Here is a 20,981-nt window from a genome sequence, read left to right as displayed (position 1 = left end):
ACGAGGCCAAGCTGCGTGAAAATGCACCATGGCGGCTCTCTTTGGTAGTCACTCGGTCGGCTCCGAGCGCACTTCGCGACGTATCATACGGGAACGGTCCGACAGTTACAACGTAACAGCGGGGTTCCCAATACATTGTATCCTATGGGAGCTATGCCGGGACCGGCGGAAAACGACGTAACAGCCGGGAAAACGCAGCAGTGAGGAACGTAACAGCGGGGTTCTACTGTATCAGGAACAGCATTTTGGTGTCAGCATCATTCGGAACTGCGAAATGTTCCGAGAAGTCTCGTCGCGGTGATTAGGCTTGTGCACACACTTCTTGAGTTCATTTCTTCTACATCAGGAGCCCTGTTTTATGTTCTCTTCCCTTAGAAGCATAATGCAATTTGAGCACAAGCCTTTCATCTAAGAATAGATGTGCATCTAAGTCTCGAATTCGCAATAAATCTTGGAGGCCGCACTTTTCTTGATGTTTTTGTTGAATCCCATGCGGTGGAGCTACAAATATCTACGTTCCCTGTCAAATTTGTTTCATATTTTCCTTGACGTTTTGCATGACTTTTCGTGGCAGTGCGTAGCAACTGGAGTGAATTTTAAGAAACGAAAAAAGAAAGCCAGCACGACTGTAACATGTCATATTAAACAAGAAAACACCATCTATGTAGCTGCAAGTCGAACCAGGGGCTTTTTATTGGGAAGCGGGCCATCTATTTCTCAACTACTTCAATGGAGATGCACGCATCTCCTAGATGACCACGCATTACAGGCTACCAATCACAGCACCACAAACTGCTTGACTCCATTTTGGCTTCACTTTTCGAAGCGCATTCTGAACCCACCCCCTGTTTCTAGTACACTCTATATTTGCTAGACAATGATTTTATTTTAAACTGTGCATCATCATATGCAGCAACCTGTTGGGCACTGAAAGGGCAAGTGGTGTACCGAAAAGTGATGCGCCTGAAAATGATTGATACAGAAAGCACTTCTCACCAGCTGGTAACTTTGTGAGAGAGCCATCACTGGCTGGCTCTAATGGCTGAGGTGGCTGTGGTGGGGGAGATGGCTTCAGCATCAGCTCGGCTGCAGCCTCTTCAGCCTTGCGCTCCTTGGCCGCTGCCTCCTTGGCATCCTTCAGGATAGCATACCTTCAGGATAAACAAAACACAGCGAAACTTGAAGCACACAACATGAAAGCAAACTTAAATAACTACTACAGGAGGCTTCCCTGACGCATCGCTTGATGTTTACAATCAAAACTTCACAGAGAAAGCAGCTTCTTCAAAATAGATGCATTGTCACCATGTCACCAGCAATATTACTAGCTTAACCACGTATGAAAGGACAAATAATATAGGAAATTCACCTGTGCAGCAAAATAATAGTTTCTGCACGAGCATAATTATGGTACATGCCACCCCAAAAATTGCCGAACAAGGCAAAAAGCAATTAACAACCAAAGATTAAGCTGTGCGTGTTTGCATTTTTTTTCCTTATGGCTAATTAAAATTATTGGTTGGCAAATGTGACAAGACTGAAATGACAAAATCGCAATTGCTGATGATGGAAACAGTCACCTTACTGCAATCAGCAGCCAAAGTGAGGAGGCATAGAGTAAGTCTTGCCGTTACAAGAGTTATGAAACAGGGTTTTATCGGCATGTGTTAAGATGAAACACAGCAAGAAACATACAGAAGGAACACTGAACTTCAATTATATGAAAATACACAAGCAGCAGTCATTGTGTGGCTACAAAAGAAAAAATATAGCCCCTATCTACATTATCAAGCAAAATCTCACTGGTTCTTCGTTCATGCCTATTCTTAGTTTATCTCATGGTGCACGTCAATACAGACAAGCACGAGCTATAGAGGAGATCCAACAGACATTCCTAGAGGCTACAATAAACACTTTTTTACATGTTTCCTGTCCGAGGATTAGGAATATTTTTCTATGGACTGAGATATTATTAACTGGACAGTGTAATTAACACAGTGAACTTTCACCATCTTTCTTTATACAATAAGCAATGTGCCACTCCCTTGTGCTCGGGGCCTTAAAAGTTTTTAGAATATGTGTTGGTGAACACTGCTGTGCACAGACACCATTTACAGTGGTTAACTAGGTGGCCCCTGCTGTGCAATATCATTCACAATGCTTCCTCAAATGGCTGTCAACACTTCTACCAGTATAGCGAATGCAACACTTGCCACGGGAGAGTGAACTGTGGTAACCCACTCCTGCCTGGAAGCGTATAAAGTGGATGGCATGTTTTTTCGAATTATGTGATGCACTATTCACCACTCGATGCTCGTGCACAAGCTTCTCCGAGGGAGGGGGGGAGCATTTCTTGGCCACACTTTTTCAAGTGGTGGGAGAGATGTGCACACAAGACACTTCCACTGGCTCCACTGGCTTTCTTTGTCATTGTCAGTCGGCTCCACTGTTCCCCAGACCGGACCTTGTTTCACTGATAAGGCTTTCCACATCAGAAGCAATGGGTTCACCGGAAAAACCTGCCTGCTTCAGCCTCTCAGTCGGACTGCTCATGCTCTGTGGCATCTGACACTTGTGTAACCATTCAAGGGTGGACCTGGCACAACTCACTGTAATACCTCCACTACCGACCATCAGTCAACATTCCAAGCTATCCACAATTTGACTGGAAGATCCTTCAAGATAAATGGCAACGTAAATCTGCGATGCAAAATATAGAAGGATGGGATGGACTTGGGAACGTACAACATCATTAGTGCAAATGAAATACCAAAATCTCGATGCAATGAGAGTCACAAAATCATGAAGCCTTTACTGACACGTACTACTTTTGTTGTATTGAGGTTCAACAGTATTACATTCTGGCTACCCACCGTTTCAGCAGGCTTCTCTTCTGCTGCTCCATGGTGTCCATCACCCTTGCACACTGATCCAGCATCATCAGTTTGTCATACGTCTCCTGTGAGGAAACCACATTTCGTTTGCAGGAGACCGTAATATCTGGCATCTGAGCGTGCCTCTTTACACCCGTACACTTTACACCCGTACACTTTTTACAAATTTTTATGTACATAATCAGTGCATCTCCGGACATCAAAGGAACTGACGACACAAGTGCAAGTATTGTTATTCAGGTCAATGGTTATTTATAACAAACATCTCTTTGAAGTTGCACCAGCAATTATAAGTGCCATTCTAATTTCATCGAAACAGAGGCACCAACCACCACAAAAAATTAGGATTAGTTTATATTAGAGTGTGAGATGCCCGTGTAAGTAAGTAGCTCATTTTGTTTGCAGAAAAAGAAGATGCGTATCCCTGCAGCTCTTGTTGCCTGATTGGGAAAAGCTAGCAGCTGTTAGTTTTGAGTGAGTGAAATAAGTTTATTTGGAATCTGACCATTGGGATGCCTGGGCCTGGGACCACCTAGATGTGGTCAGGTATTTTTTTCCTTTCTTTCTTAACGGTGCTTGAAAGAGACGTTCATTATAAACATTTCTTCCGTCCAATAAAACTACTACTTCAGTGTTTGCGCTCTTGTCGTCCACATGTTTTCACTCACTCTACCAGCTTGCCCAACTTTCGTTCCAGCACATTCTGCCAACACCATCCTATGAGGCTGGAACTTGGAAATGAATGCATTAAAAAATGTAGTTCAGTAGGAAACATTTGCGGTGCAAGTTGACATCCTGTACAATTGCTGGCATTAGCATGTGAGACAAAATCATGGCAACACCCCCCCCCCCCGACACACTTGTTTTAAAACTTCATTTCAATGTAAAAGGACATGCTTATAAAAGGCATCAACTAAAAGGACAATGAATAAAAACCAAATTTACGCTTTATATATTCTCATACTATAATTTTTTTATATCTGTGATTGTTAGATCAAAATACAGATTTATTCTATTTCAAAGGCAACCCTGGCTTCCACTCAGTCAAGCTACATTTGTGAATGCATGGATTAGTTTTTCGTACTTTTTTATTTACAATATCTGCAGCTGGCCATTTGGGTAAGTGGAGCTATTGAAATTATAAAGAAATACGAAGCTGTAACAGCACAAAGCAAAAGGCAAAACAGATGCCATTGTGGTAAATGCTGCAAGGTGCACACGTTAGACATCCAGCAAGAAGTAGGCGAAACGGCACCTCAGGCATACAAACAACTCCTTGGGATAACATGTCCTACTCATCTATCGCATGAAGGTAAGATGAATTCCCAAGGGTGACATTCTATTTCACAAATTTCTGTTGAGTGAACATTACTAAACCACGAAAGAGCTGGAGCAGATAAGCAGGCTTAAGCAACAACAACAGTTTTGATAGACAAAATAAAAAAATTGGGGGACGCTTAAGCTTCGCCTACAAGAGTTCAACGCGATAGCGATATCCAGCCAAGGAGGTTTAAAAAAAACTTCTGGAGTGGAGGTCCCCAATACACGCCCACGCGAGCGGGTGAAGCCTGGGAAACCGGTTGGCAGCCATTTTGCTCCAGGCAAGAGGCAGCGCAGCTTGAGCGCGGACAGCGTAATTGTGAGCTTCCGCGGGGGCGTTTCAGCGTGAGAACTGGATAGTTAGTGTCACTTATTTGGCCGAATTTTTTTGTTGTCCTGCAGGATTGAAGGAGGCAGTTTTTTACACCATTATACATGGGCTGAAGCGTGCCTGATAACACGTAGAATTCGCTTCCAGCATTCCCGAAATGAAGCACATGGAGGAGGTAATAAGTGGTACATAAAATTTTATTCACCCCCGGCTTTTACACAACTTCAAAAGCAAAAAGAAGAATATACAATGTGGTTTATACGTGAATCGATAAAGCAACAAATCCAAAATAACTTCAAAATGCATCATAATGCACACAGTCACGAAACTAACCATATGAAACACGGTGCCCTGAAAAACTAAACACAGCAAAAGAAAAGATACAAAAGCAAACTAGTTGACCAGTTTGCTGCAGCTCTGGTTTACGCATAATGCAGACAATCACGAAACTAACCATATGAAACACGCACCCTTAAAAAGTAAACACAGCAAAAAGAAGAGATATGAAAGCAGATTAATTGACTAGCTTGCTGCAGCTCTTGTTTACACTCGTCTATAAATTAAAAAAAAATAACAGTCCTTAATTGTCAGCCGCATTCTTACTCCGCTCTGGGATTTTTAAATGCTAGGCATTTCTTAGCGAACCTTTGGCACATTCAGCGTTTTTATCTACGAATCTATCTACCTAGCCACCTACGCCGAAGTGCTCTCATGATCGCCTCCTTAACTTGGTGTAGACCAAGATCGGCATGGGAGGGTAAGAGGATTTGACGAATATGGCTGTCGTATCATGACATGAACAACAGGAAAATCCTGTCGCGTAGGTCGTCAAACCCTTTCCTCCAGACACGTGTTGCACATAGCCGTTTACCACTGGCCGTGGTGTACGGGTATGCGCCACATGTGATTGACAGTTTATATCTACCCAGGAACGGCGAAAACAGACATTGGTACTTTAAATGCGAGAGCGTTAAGAAAAACCGACATCGGGAGCGTTGACCCGACGAATGGAAAGAATAAATATTAAGATCACAGCAGGAATGTAACCCAAGCATTCTGCGTGGCAATCAAGTATTCTGCCACAGAGGTACGTCAGGTATATAGACTGGTTTGGAAAAAGAGCCTATGCAGGCGTAATTTCGGTGCAACGTCAAGTGTGGTTGTGGTGCTGGCTATCTAATTTTGCGAGAAAGCAATGCACAGTACGTATGTACTCCTACGATACAGGCGTCATATATCAGATTAACGTCTGCGGTTCCAGTGTTGGCTCCGCTTTTATAGCAGTGTAATAAACTTTACAATTGTATTCCTCTGTTTCAGCAAGCTATATTGAAGCATTGCTCGACCCAGAGGAATACATTAACGAAAGTTACGTATCATATCCACATGGTTGTACCATAACGTGCACTTAGTTTCGATAATACTGACCTATGTACTCTTACGTGAGGGCTGGCGTTACGCTGCACCATAAGTTACCCTTTAAACGCCAGTGTTGTCGACGTGCCTGGTAAGCCCACGATGTGGACACAGCTACTGCACTTACAAAAACACGTTGATCCACCTCGTAACGCTTGGCTCAAAGCCATGAAATACAGCATAGAAGTACTCGCTGACTGCTTCACATGAAACAGATTTCCACAACGCGTGGGATCTGCCGAATTTTCTTCCGGTTGATTTCTTTTGAAATGCGGTGAAGCCTGATTTTACAGCGAAAGCTGTTATCAGATCACAACGGCTGTGGGGTGGTTGTCCACTGCCGCAGCCGTTGTCCGTAACTACTATCGCGAGAAATAAGAAAAATGAAATAAATAAAAATAAACAGGCTCATATAGGATTTGAACCCCGGTCCTCTCCATGGGAGTCGAGTATTCTACCACAGAGCCACGCTAGTGACTGGAACTCCTTTGCATAAACATCCTTACAGGCGTCATGTCGGGCAAGGAATTGCGTTAAATGTGTAATATAGCTGTCAGAAGAGTAAAATAACCACCAGGCGTCACATAATGCTAATTGCGCAACGAGTGACCGGATCGTTAATTGCTTCAAATCCATTACAAAAGGCTCAGCCATAATTCTTCATCCAGCAACCAAAGGCAGCATCAACAAAGTTCACATAATGCCTTACAGATGTGTAGCGGGTACCTCGCTTATCCGCAGAAAGACGAATAATGGCATAGTGATTGCTTCCGTACTTCACAAAAATTATGATTTGCGGCGTAGTGGGTACCTTGCAAGTGTACTTGTATTAGTTCCCCCAAGAGAGTTTAGAACAGGATCTAGAAAGGCCGCTCTTCCAGCTTTCGCTGTGACTGTGCTGCGCGCAGGCCCGGCGTTTTTTATGTACAGCTTGGCAGTCTTCGACAAATTGTAAATGTGGTTATCGAGTGGATCGCAGTCCAAAAAATGATACAGCCACAACACTCGCTTGTCATCAAAAGAATGGAGAAATTTGCCATCTGTGGAACTTCCGCGCGGGCTCAAGCGACGACCCACACGTTTTCTGCCTGGAGCAATATGGCGGTCGTCAGCTTCAGCGGCGGCGCGCCGCCTCCACTCCAGAAGTTTTTTTTCAACCTCCGTATCCAGCCCAATCCTCGTCGCGCTCTGTTTCGCGAGTGCACATACAAACACATACACGACATACCTATAGTATAGGTAAAGGTTTCCGCCCTCTTCAACAGCACTTTTATGACAACAGTGTGCCCACTACGTGTGTGTAAGAGAATGCGTGCACTAATGTGTATGCCCTTTGTAATGGGTGGCATGCTTTAAAGCAGCAGTAATTACGCGCGTGATACTTTTTCGAAGTTGCGATGCCCCCACTACGTGTTCGTAAGGGAATATGCGCAGTAACGTGTATGCCTTTTGTAATGGGTGGCCGACTTAAACCACCAACTCATTATGCAATTCACATGATGTGACGGCCGATGGTAATGTACGCTTGTGCCACGTTTTACTGCGGTATTACATCTCGTACTGTGACGCCTGTACGCAGGACACGTATGTTTGTGAAGCATGACAGTTACTTCCTGTGCAGTGCGAAGCATTGGCGTGGCTCTGTGGTAAAACACCTGCTTGCCACGCCGAAGGCCTGGGTTCGATTCCACCTCGGGTACATCATCTTTTATTATTTGCATCCATGGCAATTTTCTGGTCACAGACAACGATGATTTTTCCCTCACAACCATTTGTTATTCATCATATTGATGAATAAAAAGAAGAATGATAAACTTATATTATTAATAAAAAAGTATGTTCATTAAAATAAATATGCCTCAAGGGCTTAGAAAAATGCGCACACCGAGAAAGGAAATACGCAAGCACAGTAGCATCTTGTATACAGCGGCATCATTTGTCCACCTGCGAACAGCTGAAATGACACTCCTGTGACCAAAAGATGAGGTAGTATGAAGCAGTTACCCTTCCAGAGGTTGGAAACCAGATAGAGGCCAGATTGTCATTGATATCGGGGGCGTGCATTTGGGAGATGGAATGAGATGACACAGGGCGGCTCAACAAATATGATTTAATCACACAGTAAAGAAAAAAACAACACAGCAAACAAGGAATACCACTATGCATAAAATAGTACACACTACTTAAACAACCCCACTGCAAACAATAATAATAAGTCCTCTAACTTTTTATTCTGACCTCAGTTAAGCAACGTCCACCTCGCAGTTGCAGGTACAGTGGAACGTTCTTACTCATTCACCGGCTGGGTTTCCTCAAGTTCGATCCTCCACTGCATGGTGTCCAGGGCTCTTGGTCTCAACGCCCACTTTTTGACCAGCCTCAAACCCCGAGGACTGGCTAGAGCAATACGAGCGAGTCGCCAAGGCGAATCATTGGAGCTTAGATCAGTAACTTTCCTGTGTACTTTGACCAGGAGGGCAGTGCTAATACATGATTCAAAAAAACAGGAAGCAGCACTGCCTTCCTAAAATGAATTTAACCAGAAACATTTACACAACTTTGCCAACGATGATCACTGCGACTCTGCTCAGCCACTCATCAAGTCATTTATACAGAAACCAAGTGAGAGCGTCGTCATGTTCGCAGAGAATATGGACCCACCTATTCGTCTTAGCTGACCCAGAGATGCCTGAAGATAAGAAAATCCGATGTCCGATGAGAGGCGTCAAAGTCCAACTGTTTGCCAGTTCAGCATTCAACGAGCTGTATTCAACGAGCTGCGACAATGTCTTGAAAATCCACCAGTCCCTGGACACTTTGACGAAGACGCTCTGACAGTGGTTCACACTGACGCCCCCAATGTTGGCTTAGGAGCTGTACTAATGCAGTGCCAAGATGGTGCCAAATGAGCACGTGCTTATGGAAGCAGAACACTCTCCCGCATGGAAGAGAATTGTCCTATCACTTAAAGAGTGCCTTACGATAGTGTGGGCGGTTACAAAATTTCACCCATATTTGTACGGCCTCTCTTTTAATGTTGTCAGTGACCATCACTTCCTTTGTTGGCTGACGAGCTTAAAAGATCCATCAAGACGATTGGCACGCTGGAGCCTTAAGCTTCAAAATTCAACATGGCTGTTGTCTATAGCTTGGGGAAGTGACAACCAGATACCGTTTGCCTTTCTCACACCCTATACAAACCTGAAAATACCGTAGATGATGACAATGCAGCTTTTGTTGGGGTTGTCTCCACGAGTATAATTGCACAGCTGCAACATGCCCCAGAACTGTAGTCCATTATTAGTTGTTTGGAGGGTCACACTTGTACTATTCCAAAACTTTTTGTGAGAGGACTATCATAATTTTGCTTGTACAACAATGTCCTCTGTAAGGTGAACTCTTTCCCAAACAAAAACGCCTACTTACTCGTCCCTCCAACATCTGTCTGGAGCGAAGTATTACAGACATACCACAAGGAAGCAACACCCAGTCACTTGAGCTACACATGAACGCTGTGCAGAGTAAGACAATAACGCTACTGGCCAGGACTGATGACGACTGTTCAACAGCACGTTTGAACATGCCTTGATTGCCAGCGTCGGAGAGTGCCAGCTGTCAAAGAAGCAGGCTTCCTCCATCCAGTACCTGGCATTCCATATGGGTCTTCTTGGCCCATTTGAGATTTCTGCTGCTGATCACAGATGGGTCACTGTAGCTGCAGAATACCTCATTCACTACTCTGGATCTGTAGTCTGGATCCGCATTTTCATGTGTGGGAGGATGTCGATCCCACAGCAATAAAACCAGAACCCATAGTCAAGCCATCACCAGATACCAACCGTATTACACATCTGCTTGTTTGTTTGTGCTTGTAATAACACCCACTGCATGTAATGCATCTTCCTGTGCCTCTTTGTTTTGCTGCATTTTAACCAACTACAAACCAGCTCACTGAAATGCAGGCGAACCATAGTGCCTCCTACCTTGCCCTTCTTGTAGTCTTTGTGCGTGCGGATGTAGTCGACCATGCTGAAGTAACGCATGTAAAGAAAGAATGACCTCTCCTCATCACCGTCATTCTTGTGCATGTCTGCTACCTCCAGAACTTTCTTCGTGCTCGTGCATAGCCTGGAATGCAACAGAAAAGACATAGAATTAACATTGACTTTTGGCATTTTTGTAATTGATTGATCACTCACGAATGCTAAGTGTAATTGATTTCTTCCTGACGAGACAGCCTGCGCCATTTCAGTAACAGTGCTGATCACAGAAGAAGGCACGAGCAGTGAGTCGTTTTTTCACGACTCCTTCTGTGACTCGTTTCCAGTGCTGTTACTGCAATGAAGACAAACAAGGAACTAGCTGATGCTTCAGATTACACTGCAACAGGTGAACCAGCTTTGACCCCTTCAATTTAGGGGGAACTACAGTAGACCACTCACATTAGTGCTGTGCATCAGCAATGCAGATATGCCCATTCCCACAAAGCAAACAAACTTTATTTGCATGTCCTTTACTCAGCTAACGAAGCCCCCGAGTTTAACAACAGACGTAGCTTTAGGGGCAACATTGCGCTTGAAAACTTTTTCTTTGTAATTCTTTATCGATTTGGATTAAAGTTGCCAAGTTTACATATATTTGTGGACTGATATTAATTCTGCAATTAATTTTCTAGTTCAATATGTAGTTTTTAAAATATCAAACATTTCATGTGCCTCGTTAAGAGCAAGCGAGGGGTGATTGATCGAGGGCTTGTTTCTTATGTTAGGCACAGCCTAGTGAAACCAACAGACAATGAAGTTAGGGAAGGATAGGGGGCATTACTTGTATGTTTTAAATGCAGTATACTAACTATGACATAAATGATGAGGAATTAAAGTGCATGAAAAATCAAATCGCTACAGGTAGGCAAGTTGATTTTTCATCCACTTTGATTCCTTTTCGTTTATGACAATTACTGCGATAGATTGCCTGTCATTATTTGGGAACTTCTGCCGTATGTGCTCCAGCCCATCCTTACTCACTGGTGAATTTCCTTTTGACGAGTAGGATCCCCTGCTAGTAATTGACCTCGGTATAGTACACACTCTTGCACCGGCTCCAAGGGTCGGTTTGTTAGAGTAGTCATAATACAGCAGCATTGCAAAGGGCTTCGAATTTGAATCAAAGAGTCCCACATTTCTGAAGACCTCGTGTTTATCTCAGAGAGTGAGTGCTACTTTGTAAGTATGAAAGGGCTTCAAGTGACGACAAAAGCAATGGCAACAATGACAATGATAACGCGCTGGGTCATGCTTGCACCAGTATGAAGCATTTCACAGTTTCTTACAGTGTATCAGTTCAACTTTTTTCGATAGACGATGTCATGGTAATTAATGTAGGTGTCAAATTTTAACTTTAAATCTCGATGAAAAAAAGAACATAAGCCCAGATGGCCTTCTGAACGCATTTCTTTTGTGTTATTCTCTATGGACATGCAAATTAGAGCACTGCACGGGCTCAGGCCGACCCAAAAATCCCGGGCCTGGCCCGGGTAAAGTAGTTTTCACGGCGGCCCCGGCCGGGCTCGGGTCTGAAGCTCCGGGCTTAGGGCCAGGCCCGGGTTTGAGGTGGCGGGCTCGGGTCGGGCCGGGCTTGGACTTTGCTCATTTCTTAAAGGGGCGCTATAGCAAAACAATGAATCGGTTTAGACCGATAAAGTGTACTCTGAGAACACGAATGTAATTAGTTTCGCCATAATAAGGAGAACTCAAGGGCAACGTCGATTTTTAAATTTCGCGCCGAAATCTCCATGCGTAATGTCACGAATTTCAAACTATATGTCATACTTTGGGGACATTGGGTCAACGAAACTTCTTGAAAGTTGGTATGTTAGGTCTATGGCCCTCTCAGAGGTCAATGTACTTAATTTTTACCGATTAGGAACTACGTAGATCCCAGTAGACGCCGTCAAAATATATGATGTCACGGTGTTTGTTGCACGATTTTCACGGTGGCGTCATCACCCGCATTTTCTTTTTGCCGTTTTCTCGCCTACCAAGACTCTTGTCGCAGCGAGCATGGTGATTTTGAAATTTTAAGAGCAATTTACTGATAATAGAAGAATTGTTTTTTTCTTTAGTGTCCCTTCAAGTGTGTTCCTCATACGTTGCGCGTACATATACGTTTCACATTTTATCTCGATAAAACGATTCTTTTTTTTTATGTGGGGCAAGCTATTTGGAGAAGTTTTATGAGCGAGAAGTACTGATCTTCTTTTGCCTCTTGCATATGAGGCTACTTGATTTATCTGAAACGGGCGAGCAAAAAGTAAATAGACCAGGCGCATATATAGTTAAGCTCTTGCTATTCCGTGCTTTATTTGCATTCGTTATTATTTTATATCCCAAATGTTATTCTTTAATGGCCGTAATAAATGTAATATAATAAATTCATGCCTATAACTTATCTTCGCAAGTGCAATCACGGAGCTCCTTGGCGGGGAAACGTTCTTGAAAGTTCCAGCCCCCCACTAAAACGAAAAGACTGCGCGAAGTCTCGTTGCATAAAATCCCTATAAAGACATGCTTTTTCCGCGGTCTCCGTCTAGGTTCCCAGAGCTCAAGTGACGCGAGATAGACATGCACAGTCTGCTTTGTGTGCCCACATTGTTAACATCTGAGCGTTCGTCTTGTTCGGCTATAGCAGGGGTCTCAAACCCGACTCAGCTAACGAGCCGCATTCACGAAAGTTTACTTCCGCAAGGGCCAGGACAGTGACGAAGGTAAGAGTGGAGGGGGGGCTGAGGAATAGGTTGTACAAGATGTCAGCTAACGTTAACATTTGAAAGACCTTTTCAATATTTCATATATGGGTCATTTCTGAAGGGTATTTGGCGGCAAGTTTCCACAAACATATCGATACCTACCTCTAAAATGACTAAAATCTGGACGCCAATTCTGCAATATAGTGTTTTGTTTCATGGTTATGTATCAACACATAGTGGCTGCAGGCGGCGCCTCATGAAAAAATGATTTAGACCTGTCATGCCTGTGTAGCTCAAAATTGTACTCATAAAAAAAAAAGGGGGATGAAGACAGTCATGTGCAGGCCGCGGGCCGCTAGCGAGAGGTCCGAGGGCCGCGTGTTTGAGAGCCGCACAATATAGTGCGAGAGCTACATGATACTGTCACAACAGCATTGGAATATGCAGGAATAGCATAAGTCCATTAAACATGTATATTCATGTTTAGAGGCAAAGTATATTAGCTTGACGAAATATCTGGCTTGAAATAAGAATCACGAATTCCATGGCAGGGGATGTCCCCTCACCTCAAATCATATGTATCCTATGAGTAAGCGTCGAAAAGCTTATTCGCACCTTTATAACCAAACTGGAATGAACCACGAAAATCGACCGCAATCACTTCGTCCACCTACTGGACCAGTCCTACCAGTGTAGGCTTACCAGCGTAGGCCACCTTCTACCAGTACAACATCGTTAGAAAGGCATACACCATTATATTATGGTCAAAAAGAACCCTGTTCAAGCCGTGTATAACAAACACTGCTGAAAACTGCAAGGACAAGCCCTCAGAGGCATTCATAGATTGAAGAGTGGCACAACGTTTGGGAACGAGAGAAATGAAGGGATCAGCTGGACAGCTATTTTCATTCTGCAGAGGTCCAAAAAGAGATCCTAAATTTGCTTCAATGGTGGAAGTTAAGAACTACGACTGCCGATGCCTTCACATTTTGCAAGGCAGATGCGTGCCCTGTGGCTAGTGCGGCAGGACATGTGATGCAACGGCGCATGGTGTGCATCACACGTCCGGGTCTGGGTCTGCCCACACTGAACAAATAAGCAATAAAGCGCTTTGATGACTTGGTTATTTACCGTGCACATTACGTTCTGCCCCCAAACATACTAAACACTTCACTTACAAGGCCCTAATGCACCCCATTCTTGGGTATGCTTCAATCATTTGGAATACTCATAAAAAAAAATGACCTGAAGGTTATTAGAATCTATGCAGAAAAAAACGCAGTTAGATTTAGCCGTCACCGTTACGACCGATATTTTTCCCCCTCTTCTAACCTTCCCGACCTGAAACTAACTCCACTTCAGAAGCGTTGTTACAATAAATGTTTTAAATATCTGCACAATGATATCAACTTGTTAGCGTTCCTCTTCACCGGATTACATTACTTTTTATGGCATTGAGTGTCAAAGGGTTAAAGGTGCCTCTGACCACCCCTCAGGCCTGCTGAGAAGACGCGCATGGAAGCCGGAGCTGCGAACATCTAAGCCAAATTTTGTAGTCATGTGTGACATGCAGGGTTCACAAGATCAGCAAAACATTGACCTCTTTCTAAGCACCCTCTTTTCGAGCACAGCCTCGCTCCAGGCAATGGGCCCACCTTCCCGATGACAATGGTGAGAATCACACACAGGGCTGCCATTAGCCGATTCTCAGCAGGAAACAAAAGGTTTGGATGTGTGCATACTGCTACAGCGTACATCAATTGATTCACTCAACTGAAGAGGGTGTAGCGGTTGAAAGTGTGCATTTCGAACTTCAATAATAACAGTGCACTTCCTAGCGCAATCGGCCGTTGCCTGTTGACGCACAGCCGCACTCACCCAGCAGGAAAGTATTGCAACAGCACACGCAAGGTGCTACCACCACCATACTCCGTGACAATGAAGTATGTTAAGTACAGAGATGAGAAAGGTGAACATTGCACTCTCTAATTCCACAAGATCTCTGTAAAAAAGTTCTTGGAGCAATATAGTTATGGGACGCACTTTATTTGTTACAAAGCATTTCTGAGACTTAATAAAAAGTGGTTCGGGGTCCTTTAATTAGTGTACTCTCCATATGAGTCCAGCACTGACAAAGGCAACACATATAAATGCCACCAGAGTATGCCACCAAGAGAGTGTAGTGCACTGAATGCAACTTACATTCGTAGATTCTTCCCTTTGCAGTGCTTCTCCTTGAGGGTGACATCATCGCTATCCACTAGTTTCATCAGGTCCTCAAAGGAGTTGGCCACGTGAAGGCTCTTGGTGGCTACTGGCATCTTCAGTTTATCTGGAGAATGGTAAAAAGGATGTGTAGCAATAGCAGAGTACTACACCAGGTACTGTTGCTAGGCAACACATTATATCATTAAGTGCAACAGAGCAGACAGTAAGACCAGCATTTTCTTGTGTTTAGGGAGGCATGGGGGTTAATGTGCCATCTGTAGCAGTGGACACCAAAGTCTAAACCACATGAGCGTACATCACTCCATTATGCATAACACCTTCATGCCATGCAAGGTGTCCTGGTATTTTCAATGTGTCAGTATGTCTGGAGTGTTATACCGCCACCTAAAGGAAACAAGCACGTTCTATGAGAGCATCAACATTATAGAAACAGATTCTCGAACTTTTGCAGTTTACTCATGGGAACGAGAATGTACGATGATGGCACTATAAAAAAGAGAAATTGTGATCATGTCATTTGGTTTGTTGGTATTACTGCTGCTGAGTTGTACTTTTGTTTAAAGGGACACTAAAGGCAAATAACAATTTATGTCAGAGTGAAAGCTCAATGTAAGACAACGTCTAAAACGGCAATATTATCAACAGCAGTGCCCTGCTTAACGAGAAATTAAGCTAAATGTATCACACGATGAGTGCCACGAGCGGCACATTTTCAAAATGATCCCAATGACGCATGAGAGTCTGCCTACAATTAATCACTAGTAATCAAACTAGCAGCAATAAAAAAAGAACCTTCCGTGCATCAAGAGACATAATAAAATGCTGTTTGTTCATTTCTGTTTGATTAATGGAAAAAAGAACCTCTTTGGCGTTGCCACGGGGAACGGCGCGCGTGATTCAAAGGTTCCGTTTTCGCCGAACTGCGCTTCGCCCGGCGCCCTGCTTCGCTCACGCAGTCGCATCCCAGTGGTAGCTTCGGTATCGCGTACTGCCGCGTGTGTTTTGCGCGCTCGTGAAAGTCGCTCAGACAGAAGGTTGGCAAAATGTCGCATGCATGTGATGTTGCCGGATGCCCGAATGGTGCATGCCACCAGTGCAGGCCACGGCGCAGTAAAGGCGGGCAACGTTGGGCACGGCAGCAGTGACGTGTGAAAGACTGATTTCAGGCGGGTGATTTGAAGTGCGCTAACGCGATGCGGACCATTTAAACGTGATTTTATTTCAAAATAAGCACTTTCTTGGCATAAAAGTAGCACTACGAGGTTTCTGGACCGCTATTTCAACAATCGACGTCTGTCCCTTTAAAGACAAGTTAACCCAGTAGACTATATTCTTCTAAGTTGGTTCTAGTTGCCCAGCTGCCAGCCAGCATCTGTTACTACAATGCACAAGTGAGCTAACTTAATCACGAGTCCGGCCGAGTAAAAGATGAGTCTGAGTGAGCCCAACTGAGCAAAATATTAGGGTGTTTCACAAGTGATGCCAGCTGAGTGGAACTTTGGCAGGTCTGAATATGAGTGAGCCCCTCCTGATGGATATTGAGCTAATATTAAAGTATTAAAGAGACACTTCACTCTACAATAAGGCTTTGGATGCGAAAGTAGCTAAACTTTGCCTAATCTTCTTTCCTGCAACCACTTTCCTCAAAAGACTTCAGAGGATTGTTTAAATGGATTATTCTCTCTCTGCCTGAGGGTCAATTGCAAGGTACTGTGCTGACTATAGTAGGTCCTAGAATTGGGCAGTTTTAAACGACGAATCAAGCATCATTGAACTGAAAGTAAACACAGCCTTTGATACCTTGGCTGAACACAATGAAAACAAAGGTCACAGCATTGATGGGCAGTTTGCAGCCAGGATTGCTAGGTTTGGCTACTTTGTGCCAATTTGGCTACTTTTTGAGGCTGGTGATGGCAGAAAAGACATCTTGGCTACTTGACTATTTTTTGGCTACTTTCTTGTTCCCTCTATTTGAACCGAATTATCGATATCTGGTGACGTCTCAGCCGCTAACATTTAAGTATGCGGTATCAGAACATGGCCAAGGCATGTTTCCAGCTCCCAAAAATGAATTTATCACTCTTATTACACAGAAGAAAAGGCTCTTGGATATGTGGCTGGGACTCGGAGAAAAATTGCATGGGGTCTCTCACTTCGCAGACCACCTACTGCTAAAGGCGACTTTAAACCATAATCGAAAGTGAACGGGGCAATCGAAAGCGCTCTGCATCCACGGCTGCCATTCTGGAAACTGTCACATTCCACCATGTAGTCAAATTTAGTAATGGTGGCGGCATTTAAACCAATGAGGCAGGCCGTAGCAGCCCTCAGGGCCAACCACAGTTGACTAATGGCGGAATTTGACAATGTCCAGAATGGCTCCCCAGGATGCTCTGCACTCATCGACATTAGGAATCGGATATCCGACGAACTGCTTGTGTAATTTCTTGGGATTACGTGCAGACTGGGACTCAAGAATATTAGCTGCTCAGACTTCATCATCATGCAAGAAATGATTGCGAAAGCAACTACAATTTATGCTTCAATCCCAGCAATTGTGCTTTTGAGCACACTCACATCATACGAATTTTTATTGTCGCCACAGTGCTGTTACTTCCAGTCCTTTTTAAGGAGTACTGACACGAATTTTAAAAAGTTTCGGATTGTTGCTCTAAATAAAAATACTGGTGTCGAGAAACCTAAATCGAGCATTGTGGTGTCTGGGAATGCATGGAACATATTTTTATTACTGCTACTTAAAAAAAACACTTTCGGTTTCGATATCGAGGGGGTGGCTTCTCAGTGACGTGTCATAGCAATGTGACGTCACGGGGAGAAAGCAACTCGCGACGTACTAGTGATGAATCCGTCATCTGCTTGTGGTGCACGTAAACAACGATGAGTGAATTGTTGTCCAGTGACCCCAACAGTGATTTCTGCGATTTAGGCTCCCATGCAGGATGCAGAGCTTGCAAACTCATGGGAACTGTGTTGACTTGTCGGGATAATGTCCATTGCAGCGGTGCTGGCTTGTAGATGCTCAGCGACGAAAACTTTAAAATCAAAGTAAAGTATTTTATATGTGTTGTCCGACTCTGGTGTGTGGAGAGCGTTGACACTGCATACCAAAGAAACGAAAAATGACCCTTTTGTGATGTCTCAAAACCGTGTCAGTACTCCTTTAATGATAGTCACACAAGATGCATAAAGTGAGTGTCATTTTTACAAATGGAGCAAGACTCGATGTCCTCCTGCCTCGAATGATTGCTGAAGTCCATAATTTACACTTGAATTTCAGAAATTCTGATTATGAAGGGTTCATGCTGAAGGTATTTATATTTTTCCCAAGAGGCTTCTGCATTTAGTCATTTAAACGAAAACATCCCAGTTGTTTTCATGCGCACGTGGCTACTTTTCCTGCCTTTGGCTTAAGTTAACTACTTTTTGGCTACCTTTTCCAATTTTTTGGCTATCTTTTGTCTTTTTGACCTGGCAACGCTATTTGTGGCTATTACTAAAAAAAAAGAAAATCTCTATCAATAAACATTCTGATGAAGTCAGCAAAAGGATGCTGGATGCAAGATCATAGCACCATCTGTGATGTATGATAGACTTTGCTCTTATCCTGAAGTTTTATAGAGAATCATTATAGGGTATTATGATTCATTATTTATTGCATGATGTCAATCTTCTTAAGTCTTGATATGCTTCTCCTTTTACATCGCACTCAATAATGAGCGTGTATGGAGCTGCGTTGAACAGTTTATGTACACTGGCAGTAGATTCCTTCCTGCCCATCTTGAGACCCCCCCTACACACACACAGCACACACTACAGTAACTCACCATAACACAAATGTTGCTATCATCCAATGTCATAGTTAGTTGCATCGTTGATGAAAGTATCTCGGAAAATAAAAGAAGTTGAAAGCTAATAAAGCATACACCCAATCAGCTGGCAGCACAAGCTGGCCCAGGTTGTGAATTTTTACGAACTTATGCTAAAGTGATCAACAGTAGGAACTTTAGCAGCGCTCAGGCTGGAACTTAAGAAAAGAAAGAGACTGTTTGCGTGGAGGAGCTGTCAGAGAGCAGTGTGCATGTCGAAAACTAACATGATCACTATCAGTGATATCGCGCAGTGACTCGTGATCACACAGAGATGACTCAGATTGCAAGGTTATACTAGTCAAGATCGAATGTTTAACAAGAAAAAAAGAGAAAACATTGAAAGAGCACGAAATATGCTCGCAAATAACGCACAAATTTACAGTTCCCAGGCGAGCCGGAACTGAACGAATGGAAACGTAGGACATACAGCTAACAAAGCACCACCAAACACACACACACGTGTTTAGGGCCTGGAACAGGAGAGCACAGAAGGCCGGGACTGCCCAGAGTAATACGCAACCCTGTTCTTACAGGTTCATTTCACGCATACACATTGAATCATTGCGAAGCCACTGACATGTTATAACTAGGCGCTTCGTTCTAGGTACCGTAGGAGGATGCGAAGTGAAGCGAAACCTACGTAGTACTTATGAAGCGCAGGAGAACGTGACGTATCAATGTCATAGACGCGCGTTAAAGCGTGGTGAGAAGAAGTCCTATGGCCAATTATGCGCGATCATAGAACTTTTAATATGCCGAAAAACTGCAATATACGCCGCCACATCGATAACAAATGCGACCCCACTGCGCTGGACGCCGTCCTATTGACATCCTGAAAGTGTGAGCATTACACATCCGGCTTGATTGGGCTAGAAAAAGACAGCTCGAGAGAAAAAATATCTAGAGAAGGAACGGACATGATACGCGATTAAGCCGGGAAACTCTTCACTCGTCGGCGGACAAGTCGTGAGACGAGGAGGACACTTACCTTTGCAACACTGCCAAGATCGCACGAAGGCCGCTCGTATTTTCTCATTCAGCACACGCAGTCCGACCTATCCAGTCCCAAGTGCCCAGCAGTGAACGTGCAAACTGACGGCATTTTCAATCACAAAAGTGAAACCCAGATCCCGAGTGGCACGCAAACGCAAGCGAAAACAACATGAAATCGAAATTGGCCAAACCCATCTTGTTCCTTGCTACGGCCAATGCTACGGCATGGCTAACGTCACGCTTTATGACCATGTGACGTCGAACTATCGCATTTGTAGTATTTTATCAACAAAAAGAAATAAACCAGTTTTATAGTAAAAATATTGAAATGTTTCTCACTTTTAAGAGTTATGTTTATTTTTAAGTATTTCATTCTATATGTTGGTGGCGCTGAGAGAAACCAAAAAACGCGAACGCGAACGCCAAGCCGGCCAAGCCAAAGCAAGATTGCTGGGCAAACCAAACGCGGTGCGGTGCGCGCGTGTGTGTGCCATGGCAGAGCTGAAGTACGTTCAGTATCTGTTGGAGGAAGAGAAAGTTATCTTGCAAGCGATCGAAGTTTTTCAGAAACAAGTAAACAAGCTCAAGGTCGAGGAGATGAATATATTGAGCGCACTACGCGATCAGCAGATCGAGAAGACTGATGGACCCACGCAAGATGAAGAGGTGGTGGCGGTCGATTTGAAGGTACTGTCATTAGTTGTCTGGGGCTTAAATGGGGTTGAACTCTGTTTTTTCTTCATTTCTTTTCAGAATCCCGACACGTACGTTGATGAAAACTACGAGGAGCCCACAAATTCCGAGGTCATCGATCTGCGAGTAGACAACATCCTAGACCGTAAGTAAACCACGTTACGAAGTCCCTAGGGCCCTGGCTGCTTGCGTACGAACGCTATTTTCGAAAAATAAATTCGCTGCAAATTAGTGACAAATCGAAGGGATGACGTACGCAAAGCTATGGGTACCTTATTCCGAAACTGCCTAATATATTTTATTTTGTTTCCAGCACGCTCGACCGCAGCTGCGATGTGTTTTGCAAGTCAACAACAAAACGTCAGCGAAGAGGAAGAGGAAGATGAGCCGGAGAGCTGAGGTGGCTTCATGCAGGATATGTATTATTTATTAAAATAAACTTGACGCACACAGCGTTAGCACTGTTGTTC

The 20,981-nt window shown here is 43.8% G+C and overlaps 2 protein-coding genes across 3 annotated transcripts in view; one reads left to right on the top strand and one right to left on the bottom strand.

Moving 5' to 3' along the window:
* The window catches only part of LOC119394494 (ubiquitin carboxyl-terminal hydrolase 8), a 103,483-nt gene extending 83,445 nt beyond the window's left edge, over positions 1–20,038 (bottom strand). The window contains exons 1-5 of the mRNA XM_037661799.2: positions 19,814–20,038; positions 14,909–15,038; positions 9,945–10,089; positions 2,874–2,959; positions 997–1,151 (exon numbers count right to left, since the gene is read on the bottom strand). Of these exons, the coding sequence (XP_037517727.1) occupies positions 997–1,151; positions 2,874–2,959; positions 9,945–10,089; positions 14,909–15,027 (505 nt within the window). The 5' untranslated portion in view covers positions 15,028–15,038; positions 19,814–20,038. The remainder of the gene's footprint in view (positions 1–996; positions 1,152–2,873; positions 2,960–9,944; positions 10,090–14,908; positions 15,039–19,813) is intronic.
* Positions 20,039–20,277: 239 nt separating this feature from the next.
* LOC119393044 (uncharacterized) lies at positions 20,278–20,981 on the top strand. 2 transcript variants are annotated; one of them, XM_037659893.2, is made up of 3 exons: positions 20,278–20,505; positions 20,572–20,656; positions 20,840–20,981. In XM_037659893.2, the coding sequence occupies exons 1-3, from the start codon at positions 20,311–20,313 to the stop codon at positions 20,908–20,910; spliced, it is 351 nt and encodes a 116-aa protein (XP_037515821.1). In that variant the 5' UTR covers positions 20,278–20,310; the 3' UTR covers positions 20,911–20,981. The 2 variants fall into 2 exon arrangements, with proteins under 2 accessions (XP_037515821.1, XP_037515820.1); XM_037659892.2 differs by having other exon boundaries at positions 20,825–20,981.

The sequence above is a fragment of the Rhipicephalus sanguineus genome, chromosome 5 (genome assembly GCF_013339695.2).
Source record: "Rhipicephalus sanguineus isolate Rsan-2018 chromosome 5, BIME_Rsan_1.4, whole genome shotgun sequence".
Lineage (NCBI taxonomy): Eukaryota > Metazoa > Arthropoda > Arachnida > Ixodida > Ixodidae > Rhipicephalus > Rhipicephalus sanguineus.
This window is presented reverse-complemented; position numbering and strand designations above follow the sequence as displayed.

Coding starts and splice junctions, on each gene's coding strand:
- LOC119393044 (XM_037659892.2), top strand. CDS start 20,311: ATGGCAGAGCTGAAGTACGTTCAGTATCTGTTGGAGGAAGAGAAAGTT. Junction 20,506..20,571: donor TGGTGGCGGTCGATTTGAAG/GTACTGTCATTA, acceptor ATTTCTTTTCAG/AATCCCGACACGTACGTTGA. Junction 20,657..20,824: donor AGTAGACAACATCCTAGACC/GTAAGTAAACCA, acceptor TTTTGTTTCCAG/CACGCTCGACCGCAGCTGCG.